General features: G+C 41.2%; 1 protein-coding gene across 2 annotated transcripts in view; it reads right to left on the reverse strand.

The window, feature by feature from the left end:
• LOC310722686 (A-type voltage-gated potassium channel KCND3-like) overlaps positions 1 to 5,437 on the reverse strand; it is a 95,490-nt gene extending 90,053 nt beyond the window's left edge. The window contains exons 1-2 of one of the 2 annotated variants that reach the window (XM_083535299.1): positions 4,997 to 5,437; positions 2,297 to 3,454 (exon numbers count right to left, since the gene is read on the reverse strand). In XM_083535299.1, coding sequence (XP_083391425.1) covers positions 2,297 to 3,399 — 1,103 coding nt within the window. In that variant the 5' untranslated portion in view covers positions 3,400 to 3,454; positions 4,997 to 5,437. The remainder of the gene's footprint in view (positions 1 to 2,296; positions 3,455 to 4,996) is intronic. The other variant, XM_083535300.1, reaches the window with a different exon arrangement.
• Between the last annotated feature and the right edge of the window lie 6,371 nt (positions 5,438 to 11,808).

An 11,808-nucleotide genomic window follows, 5' to 3' on the forward strand; every position in this document is an offset into this window, starting at 1 on the left:
ACATCAAGACTGTGATCATAAATCTTTCAACAATACAGAACACTGGAGAGTGAGAACCAGAAGAAGCTGGTATCAATGAGCTAGCAGGACTAGTTCAATATCAGGGCACATTATTTGCTCCTGAAAGTGTTTTAGTGAAAGTGAGCATCAGCAAAGCAAAGCAAAAATATTCAGTAAAATGGTATCATGATGCATCCTCACACAAAATGACTTGTTTCACCCTGAGGTTTTTAATTCCTTATTTGAGCTATTTCTGAGCTCCATTTGTGGACACTTGACCGTAAGTATCGTATGCACCTTTAAACGTCCCATTTACACACATGAATGAATGAAAAAATGAATGAATAGTTCTCTATTTCCTGTTCTAATAATCTCCACACTTCTAGGAAGATATTCCACCAGATTTGTGGACATTTGGCGGTCATCATCTACATCAGGTACTGATGTAGGTGAGGTGAGGAGGCAGTCAGCATTCATATTTTTATCCCAAACGTGTTCAATAGTTGAGTTATTGCAGGAGATCTTCCACTACAAACCATTTGAACCATTTGTGCATGGAAATGGCTTCGGGTCTCCTAGTTCAAGTGATGGATACATTTTCTGGCACATCCAAAAAACTTCCTATACACAGGATTAGAACACGTGTTCGAAAAGCCTCCCTTTGCACCGTCCACACTGCAACGTGAAAATAGCGTTTTCAAATGTATTCACATTGGGAAGCGTTTTCAAAAAGCTACGTTTTCCTTGATTGAGGAAGGCCAAAATGGAGAAAAGAAATATGTGCTTTCACGAAAACATTTTAGAGCGGACACGGCCTCTCAGTGTTTGAATGAGCGAATCTCAGCACTGCCGGAAGATCTGTGCCAGACCGGATCGTGAACGGTTGTTACGTTCTGAGGCAGCAGGTGTCAAGACAGTACAGCGCCCCCGACAGTCTGACTAAACACAGCAGAGATTCTGATATACATCAGAGATTGTTACGTGACGCATGTTATAGTTGGAATTAAAAATAGTCTGCATATTTGAGTGTGAAAAGGTCTGGATTTTTTCAAATGAAAAATGTGTCTGAATCCTGTATACAACTGGGTACATCTAACTTTGTGGTAACGGCTTGGGGGAAAAAAATGCATGGCTGGAAAAGGGGTAAGGTGTCACCCCAATAGGTTTGTCCATATAGTGTAGTTTCGATTATATATAAAAAAATTAATAAATACATGGATTTATTGATCAGTAGGTGCTTTTGTGTGAACAGTGTGTCGGTAATCAGAACAAATTCTTCACGAATCGCCAGTTTTGCATGTAACGCCTTCTCTTTTGTATCACACTATGCCCCGAAATGTATTCGCTCATTCAAACACGTGTTTGCAGACAGAGTAATTATTGCAATGTGATGTGGGAAAAGTGGAAAAATGGACCGGAGCCATAACGGCTGTGAGTAAACGAGTGCTGAAGGCGACGGCATACGCTGCAGCTTCACTAAGGCACAGTGGGTACGAGGAGCTGTCAGAGTGACAAATAGTGGGTACCACTACATCTCCTAACAAATATAAACCTTCATGATATCTGCTATTTACTGTGCTGAGAGCAGACCCAATAAGGACACGGGCGCTGGAGGATACACAGCGCACAGGCTTTGCTATGGGCTGCCGAGGGAAAAGAGCACCGGAGAGTCTTATAAAAGAAGTTCAATTTAATTTAGCGGACCGGTTATGACATGGGATAATTCATCAGAACCTTGTGAGAGTTAAAAGCAGGTCTGAATTCTACGGTTACACTGTAGCATAGTGTTAACTGGTAGAGAGTCAGTCTCAGTGGGAACATAAACCAGGAGACGCCGCGATTCATCACAATACTGGAAATGACTTGGAATATTATGAATGTTATAATAAAACATTTGCATTTCTGAGAAATCGTGAACAATTTGTTTCCATTGATTGATTGATTTTTTTTTTTAATGACAAAGGAGGAGTTTCAATGTTCAACAGTTGGAGTGATATATATCATGGAATCCTAAATCCTATTAATCTGCTCTGGGAACAGGATCACAAGGTCAGAGAGAAATCTAAAATCTGATTTTTTGATTTAGAGATCTCTGATACTGTAACACAAAACAGGCTTTAGTCAAAATACAAACTATTCAAAGAACCCTTGAGGAACCCTGAGGTTCTCGTTTATCGGAGACTGCCATTCCCTTCCACACTGACAGTGCTGGTAACCAATTAGAGATCCACAACATAAAACCAGAACAAATATACACCAGAACATTGGAATGAACTATTTTCTTTGCTAAACTTACCCGAGCGTGGTCATCGTGACAATGGTGTACCAGAAAGATGCAGGAATGCTAGTGAACTTGCTAGAGCTGGACCCCTTTTCAGCGTAGAACATAACTGTGGCGAAAATGATGATGGCCATGGTGAGGGAGAAGAGCAGGAAGCCGAGCTCAGAGGCGCAGCTTTTAAGGGTGTATCCCAGGATGCGAAGGCCTTGGGAATGGCGCGAGAACTTGAAGATGCGGAAAACACGGAAGACACGCAATGTGACAAAGGCGCCACTCACATCCTCGTTGTCAGTCATGACCAGGCCGATGTAGTAGGGCAAGATGGCCACCACATCGATGATACTCATGACCGAGCGCATAAAGCGGTAGCGGCTGGGCGCAGCAAACAGGCGTAGCAGGTACTCCACTGTGAAGATCATCACGCACGCCGTGTCCATGCAGAAGAAGGCCACGGTGTAGCGTTCGCCGCATGGTACATCCTTCTGGCTTGGCGTGGAACCACAGGGGACAGTTTCTACAACGTTGGTGATAACAGAAACAGCTATGAAGAAGCCGGTGACATAGTAGAACACCAGGGCCATGGTGCTGGTATGCGGGTTCTCGAAGGCTCTCCACATAGTTTCACGGAAGTTCATGTTAGGCAGCTTGCCTTCTTTGTTTTCCTCCTGGTCGTCCATGAGGCGTTCGGCGTTCTCCCGTTTGCGGTCCTTGTACTCTTCATAACAACAGTCACCAATGATCTCTGGGATGATCCCAAAGAAGGCCAGCTCCTCATCATATGCTGAGATGCACTCGTGTCGCGGATAGTGGAGCTTACCTGTGCGGTAGAAGTTGAGAACGCTGCGGAAGGCATCCGGATCGCGGTCGAAGAAATATTCCTTTGTCTCCTCGTTAAAGAAGAACTCTTTCTCCGTGCTGCCGAGCAGGGTGTCGGGGTAACGGTCCAGCGTGGTCCTCCAGGTCTGAAAGCGGCGCCCGCTGACGTTCAAGATGATCAGCTCGTCCTGTTTCTTCGTCTGATCCCTGGGTGCAGCAGGCATGGGACAGTTGGCCACCGGCATCCAGCCAATGGCGGCTGCCCGGGCAAAAGGGAGCCATGCTGCTACTCCAGTTGCCATAGTGACTCCAACACAGGGTCCTTTAAACACAAGCTTCTCTGAGATCAGTCATCATCTTTGAAAGAGGAAAGGAAATAAGAATAATCAGACTGGCGGGACAGAAATAGCATTGCAAATCAATGATCTGTGCCGTTACAGTTTCAGAACAAAGTGGATTGGATATAAGCTGACTTCGTTTTTTTTTCTTTCCAAAAGCCAAAAAAGATTTTATGATTTAATCTACCAATAAACTATTTAACTGGGGATAATGACATCCTGATATGGAGGATCGGACTGGACTGGATTAATTTATTTCTTCAATCCAATCCACACAGATATAAAGTATACAGTATGTTATTACGGACATGTGCTATGTTTCTGGCATGATCATGGATCTTAAACATGCATGTAGAACTTGTCTTGAACAATCAAAAAATCAGAGTATTAAATCATTATCTGGCATCAGATGAGAATAGAAATGAAATAGGAAATGGAAAAAAGCAGGATTTGTGTAGCCCTACAATCTTTCGTCATAGCAGAAGTCTGTCAAATAAGATCTCGCTCTTCCTCTTTGCATTTCTGTAACGCTCACCAAAACTCCAGCTCGTTCCTGTCATTCTTTTCTATGCATGTATGCTTCCACTGCTGCAGTTATATTCGTCCAAGAGCTCGCATTTAGTCTCTAATCAGTCCAGAACGCAGCAGCTCATCTTCTCACAAACATTAAACCAAACATCCGTGCTGTGAATTCTTTTGGATCGGGTTAAAGTAACTGATCCTCACCTAAAGCCTAAATGCGCATTGTACATTAGGTTATTAAAGGCTGCAGGTATTTTTAATCCCCTGTCCCTTATGTAATAACGTGAGGTCTCTTAGGTCTTTAAAGCGAGGACACGTGGCTATCTGAAGGACTAGGTCAAAGCAAAAGGAGGACTGAGCAGTCGCACTCTTCTGAACACCGTCCTCTAGATTTTAGGTTATCTGAGTATTTTCAAGAACCTGTAGCGCATTTAGGGATTAGTAGTAGCCAAGATGTTCTCGTTATCACGCCTGTTTCGTGGTTGTAATGTCGGATTATTGCTCTGTGTACAGTGTCTATGGAAAAAAGATTGACCTGGTTTGGAAAAGAAACCGATTAATAACTCAATTAGAACAAGTTCATGAAATAAATGCTGGAATTAAATTTTATACAATATTAAGGCATCATTATGATTAGAATAATCAGTGATCGCAGGATATTTTATGTTTAGGTGTTCATGATTCATATTGATAATGTGGAATATTGTAAGCAAAAACATCACAGTGAGGAATGAGCAGTTTTTGGAGTACTTGGAGATACCTGATACCTGTTGAGTCATGATGCAGACTAGTTAAAAAATAATAATAATGACTATAACAGTGTTACAGGGTTCCTGGGCTGTAGGTGACCTCAGGAAAAAAAAATAGGAACAATTGTCATTAACAAAAAAGGAAAGAAAAAGTAATGGCAAGCAGATGGAGATGGAGAGATATCATGTTGAAATTGTCATTCCAACTGCAGTCCAAAGAAATGCTTCATCCTTTTTTACCAGCTTAGAAATCGAGCATGAATGAATGGACACGTCGGACGTGTACTCACGTGAAGTCAAAGCGAAAGCGCTGGAGAAAAAAGGAGAAAAGAACACGAGATATCCGTTCGGGAAGCAACTCTTTTTTTTTTTTTTGTTAAGGAGGTGATGTCTTCTTCCAGGCATGAAGGAGGTCCTGATAGCGGCTTTGGCAGCAGAACAAGTTGGAGGGAGAGAAGATTGAAAGAAGGAGGGGATGATTGAGCTGAGCGATGGGTGGATGGAGTGATGGACGGCTTTGCGCAAATGTGGAAGTCGGAGCTGGCGCAAGGACACCATGTCATTCCTGGTCTACATCACTCCGGCATTGCGCTTCAGCTCCATGAAGGCAACTGTAGGCGAGTGAACTCAGTCACACCTCTCTCTCTCTCTCTCTTTCTCTCTCTCTCGCTCTCTCTCGCTCTCTCCTTCTCTATATCTGTCTACCTCTCTTTCTTCAGTGCGCACTCTGCGCTGCGCATCTCCGCATCCTACCATACTGTATATTACACTATTCATACACCATACTACATTCCATCAGCTTTCTGATAGCACTCCTCTTTCCATTCCTTTATAGTACCCGAAAACATGTGCGCCATGTGCTACAGGTGGTCTCTAATCCATATAAAATTAATTTCTTTGAAAAAAAAAATATTCATAAAGAAATTGTTTAGAGTCATGCCTTAGTCAAATCTGTTTATAGATGGAGCCCATAAAAATATGATGTTATTAGTCTATTTTTGGTTTTGCAATGGATCACATTGGGTATAAAAAAAAAAAAAAAAAAAAAAAAAAAAAAGTGACAGGCTGTAGAAGAACTTGGTGAAAGATCTGATGAGTGTATGACTGGCCAAACCACCAGCCGACCCAATTATCTTGGACAACAGATTTGGAGCTGTAATGAATTTTTCCTTACTTCAGTAAGCTGGTTAATAACTGTTTGTGAACCTAATAACCTTCTAGTGACATTTGCTTGTTCCTAAACTATGACTAGCAAGTTTCTTTGTTTTTTTTTTGTATTGGTATTTTTGGTAGAATTAGAAATAAATAAATAAATAAATTAATTAATAATACAGAGCCCTAAAGGTCTGGCTTAAGGATTGACAGCTTATCTCATACTGGATATCGAACCTCCAGACAATCAGTAACCCAGAACCTTAACCACTGAGCTCCCACTTGTGGTGCTTGTTGAGATATCTACAGTACATGCAATTTATTCTCATATGATATAAATCATATTGTCACTCAGTCCTTGACAGCCACACAGAACACAATATTTCCACTGGCAAATGCACTTTCCAAAGACAGTCGGTTCATATTCACCTGGTAACTAATCATGCATCTGAAACCAATCACACCTCACAGTACTGTATATAAAAATCCATCCCTTTGGAAAATAATCATATTAATTTTGTTAATGCATGCTGAAATAAGTATTACAGTTAAGCAGATCATATGTTTAGAAAATTCAACAATACATGCACTGCATTTTTTTTCCCACCAACTGTACAAAATGGAACTGAACCATGCCAAAATTGTGTGTACTGTTGCACCCCTAATATACACACATATATATATATATATATATATATATATATATATATATATATATATATATATATATATATATATATATATATATATATATATATATATATATAACCTGAGGAATCTCTATATATATTCTACTTGTTGTATGGCGCATGTGAACTGTCCTGTACAGCTGTATTTGAGATACGAGTCTTTATACTTTCAGTAACAGTCTGCAATTTTAGTCCTTTTTTCTCCTCAGTAGCTCTCTCTCTCTCTCTCTCTCTCTCTCACTCTCTCTCTCTCTCTCTCTCTCTCTCTCTCTCTCTCTCTCTCTCTCTCTCTTCCTATTATTACTATCATTGTTTTTTTTTTCCTCCACTGCAGAAACTTTCCAAGGATGTTTTTTTGAAATCTCCCGAGCTTTAATAATAAGCTGCCGTTAGTGTTGTGAAATGATGTTTTCTGAAATTGCACCGTATGTTAATTGGGTTAATTGGGAGTGACGACGAAGGACGCGATTAGAAATTAGTTTATTAGAGGGCATGTAGGACGTTTTGGAGACAAGGTGATGGAGGTGTGATTGAGATGGTTTGGACATGTGCAGAGGAGGGACATGGGGTATATCAGTAGGAGAATGCTGAGGATGGAGCCACCAGGAAGGAGGAAAAGAGGAAGATGGATGTTTATGGATGTGGTGAGGGAAGACATGCAGGTAGTTGGTGTGAAAGAGACAGATGTAGAGGACAGGGTGGTATGGAGACGGATGATCCGCTGTGGCGCACCCTAATGGGAGAAGCTGAAAGAAGAAGAAAAAAAAGAAGTTAATTGGATAGCGGCTTTTAAATGGCAAAATGTACAATAAATAATACACTGTCATTTCTATACACGTTCTCCGAAGAACGTTCTTGCAACCCAGTAGCATCTCTTCCACTTCCGGTACTGGGTCAAGAGTCACAGTTGGGGACCTTTGATGTGCCTGGATGAAGGATTTTCTGATTGGTTTTGGATGGTGGTTGGATTTATTTCTTTTTTTATCGCATGCAAGTATACAAACTCCATGTTTAAACTTGGCTTAATCCGTCAAAAATTGTTGCATCCATTGTATACATTTGCATATTCTATAACTTGTATAGCATTCGCTTATTTATTATCTCCCCAGTGATGATTCATTTCCTCCGGCCGGCGCTACCGAGTACCAGAACTGCAAGACATAAGAAAAGTTTTTTTCCCTCAGGCAATCCACTTCATTAACACTTAAACTCATACTGGTAATTAAATTCAGGTGTGTTATGTCGTATGTAAACACATGCAATGTATCAAATTTTTTCTATTTATTATTTATGCCACAATTTCTAACTTTCAACTTGCACATATATTGTACAATAAATCTGCAAATTCAGCATATGTCACCCTGACTGTATAGTGTATATAAATCTTTCTTTCTTCTTTCATTAATTTAAATATATTTTGTTGTACCTTCTGTCACCAAGACAAATTCCTTGTGTGTGTGTGTGTGTGTGTGTGTGTGTGTGTGTGTGTGTGTGTGTGTGTGTGTGTGTGTGTGTGTGTGTGTGTGTGTGTGTGTGTGTGTGAGCAGACTCTGCAATAAAACCCTTTCTGATTCAGTCTGGCTGTTCAGTAAGCGTTGATTGGTTTTTCGACGTCTACGTCACTAAAGAATTCGAGTTTTACTATAGTAAACACATTAAATATATGTAGTAAAGATGAGTCTGTTGTGACTCATAAATTGCTTCAACATTTGCTTCAATTCACCTTCTGTGCCACGTATCCGCCATCGTTCCATGTCATCCTTACATTTTCTTGAGAGTTTATGACCAGAATCACTTAAACATACAGCAACTGTTACGCTCAAATCTCAAAACGTCTGCATTTCTGTTGCACCGTAAATCAAATTGGATATTTTTGTGACTGTAGATTCATGGCGATTTAGCTGGAGCTTTAAACTCATAATTTAGTACCCTAGCGACGTACTCTGCTTGCCTACGCTTTGCCAGTTAAAATGTGTATTTTATATTCTTTTTTTCTGAGAAGGAATATCTCAGCTCCAAAAAATCCTGGTAACGATGACGTTTGATCCAGATCGTCGGTCAGCATGAGTGCGAAAGGAGATTAGCCTGTCCATCAGGGGAAACGTTCAGATTTCCCTGATACTATAATCCCCAAATCCTGAGAACAGAACACGTGTTTTTTTTCCCTCTCCAGAATCTTTCCTCTTGTCTCTGCTTGGGTTCATAGACAACAATTAACTACACGTCATTAGACAAAATTCAAATACATTTTTAATGACATTACTATAAAAGAGGAGTAACATCTTTTTTCCGCCATTTGCCAGCATCCACGCCACAAGTTCGGTCTCGGGTTGAAATGACATCACCCATTAAATTCCGTCTACACCTTTTGTAAGCTGCGATTCATTTTGCTTTTAAGAACCCAAATGACTTCCAGGAGCAGGATATGTTCAAAATCCGTCTCTTGAATGGAAGCTGGATATAAAGCTCCACAATGCTTCACGTGTCACAGCAACGATAATAAATGTGTCCTTGCTTGTGAGCGCTCGCCGCATCGCAAAATGCCATATAAAGAGATCTGAATGAATAAAAGATATCACTGGATTGATGTGGTTCTTTATTAGAGAATTCTTCCCTGAGAAGCGGTTCAGCAACGTACAAGAGAAACGCATAGGCTCCCATCGTTCTTTCTTTCTGTAAGTAACGTCAGAATGCAAGATAACAGGGCAAAAATAAACCCTTCCAGCCAAACGCCCTGACAGAGGTTTTGTGGTGCCCTAGGAGAGCACTTGTGTTCACCTCATTCTTGCTTTATTTGAGTAGCAACAGAAGGCAGGACAAAGGAGCAAAGAAAAACTACAACCGCTGCAGGGGCAGAGGTTCTTAAGAGCTCTAGGAAGGCGTTTACCTTTCACCGCTGGCATCCCTGGCTGGAGGCTTACCTTGTTCTTTCTTTATTTAAGTCGATACAGAAGTCAAAATAAAGTAAAAAAAAACAAAACTTATAGCAGATAGCACCAATAGAGGTTCCGTGGCATGCTAGGAAGGCTCTCGCCTTTCGCCGTTGGCGACCTGGCGCTAGGCTTCCCCTGCTCTTGCCTTAAGTAATGGTGGAAGAAAAGATGAGGGTGCAAAAAAAAACGTTCCAGCTGTTGCAGCAAAAGATCTGTGATGCCCGAGGAAGGTTCTCACCTTTATCCGCTGTCATCCCAGGTTTGAGGCTTGCCCTGTTCTTTCTTTCTCTTAGTAGCTGCAGAAGGCAAGATAAAGTCCTTACAGCAGTTGCGGTTCTCGGAAGGTGCTCACCTTTTCTGCTGGTTTGAGGCTCGCCTCATTCATTCTTTCTTTCTTTAAGCAACAACGAAAAAGAAAAAGAAAAACTTACAGCTGCCCCACCAGTCGCCTTTTGCTGATGGTGTCCCTGGTTCGAGGCTTCACTCCCATCTTTTTTTCCCATGTAATAGCCGAAGTAAAGATAAAGGAGCATAAAAAACTCATCAGCTGTGGAGGTTCTGTGGAGTGCACTTGCCTTTTGCTGATGGCATCCCTGGTTGGAGGCTCCCCTTATTCTTCATATATATATATATGAAGCCCAGAGCAGCATAACTCTGCCTTCCACCTCTCTAGGAGCCCCAGTTGGGACATACTGGCTTTCACTCTCTTTCTCTCACTTTGCCTGAATAAGTGTCCCACTGGGTTCCAACACCTCCACCTTTAGCTCACCAGATGCGGTCACAATCCTGTGTGTTCGCAGTGACGGCCCCGACCTCACCTCTGGCCCACTGAGCCCACTGAGCCCACTGTGCTTTCAATCTTACCAATTTTTTTATATGGGCTTCTTTTAATGATCCACAAAGAGTACTTACAAAGAAAAGACAAAGTCTGAAGCAAGTCATATATTAGTGCGTTTATCCGCTGAATCACCAGCACTTTCTGTCAGACATGCTTTTTTTTAAGCGGTTTATCTGTTGCTTTACACCAATATGTAAATACTTTCGGCTGAAAACCATCTAAAGCAAGGTTTAAACCAGGACTTTCTAACATACAGAACACCAGTCTATGATGTAACCCACTGAGCAACAGGTTCCTTGTAAAAGCCAACTTTTTGGGGAGGAGGCTTATTTTTTTACTTGAAAACTTCCTTACCGAGAATGATTAGATTAGATTAGATTAGATTAGATTAGATTAGATTAGATTAGATTAGATTCAATGTTATTGTCATTGTGCAAGGTACACGTACAGAGACAATGAAATGCAGTTAGCATCTAATTAGAAGTGCATAAATGGCCTATTTACAATAAACAGCAGTAAGATAAATAGGGTATGAGATCCATAGACACAGGGGTGAGGGTGGTTAATGTACAGAAGGTGCAGTAGATAATAAAAATGGTATACTGTATATACTAATATACAATATAGTGTGCAAATATTATGCATAGATGTCAGAAGATAATATGCTCAAATGACATGATATAGTTATGTCCAAGTATGAATGAATGTATGATACAGTATATACAGTATAAATATGGGTTGAATGTACGGTATTGCACATGTGACTTATGGATGGAGCAAAAGAAAAGTGTAGTGGATAAGCAGTGCAAAATACACAGAAAATGACAATGCAGTATTGAATCAGCTGTTCAGAGCAGTAAGAACTACAGGAGAAAAGCTATACTTCGGTCTGTTTGTGCGGCTCTGAGGCACCTGTAGCATTTGGGAGAAGGGATAGTCCATGGTTGGGGTGAGAGGTATCTTTGATGATGCCCCTCGGCCTTTGCAGACAGCGTTTACTGTAAATGTTCTCCAAGTTGGGAAGCTGTGTGCCGATGATTCATTGAGCAGTTTTCACCACCCTCTGAAGAGCTTGTAGTCGGTCAGTGAGGATGCTTTCAATGGTACAGCTGTAAAAGCTCTCCAGTATCCTGTAGCACAGATAGAACTTTTTAAGTCTCCTCAGAAAAAAGGTGCTGTGGGGTCTTCCTGGTCAGGATAGAAAAGTTCAGAGAACAGGGGAGATCCTCAGAGATTTGACTCTAAGTAACTTAAAGCTGGGTACAGCAGCTCCATAGATGTGAATGGGAGCGTGAGCGTGATTTCCGGCTTGTCTAAAATCCACAATGACCTCTTCATCTTTTTTTTTGTTGAGTTTCAGGTTATTGTCCTCACACCATGCTAATAGTTTCCTGTAAGCCGTCTCATCGTTACCTCTGACCTACCACCGCGGTGTCATCTGCAAACTTAACGATGCGTTTTGAGGCATAGGCAGGTAGGGAAAAGGGAGT

This window comes from Silurus aristotelis (assembly GCF_946808225.1).
Source record: "Silurus aristotelis genome assembly, chromosome: 29".
Taxonomy (NCBI): Eukaryota; Metazoa; Chordata; class Actinopteri; order Siluriformes; family Siluridae; genus Silurus; species Silurus aristotelis.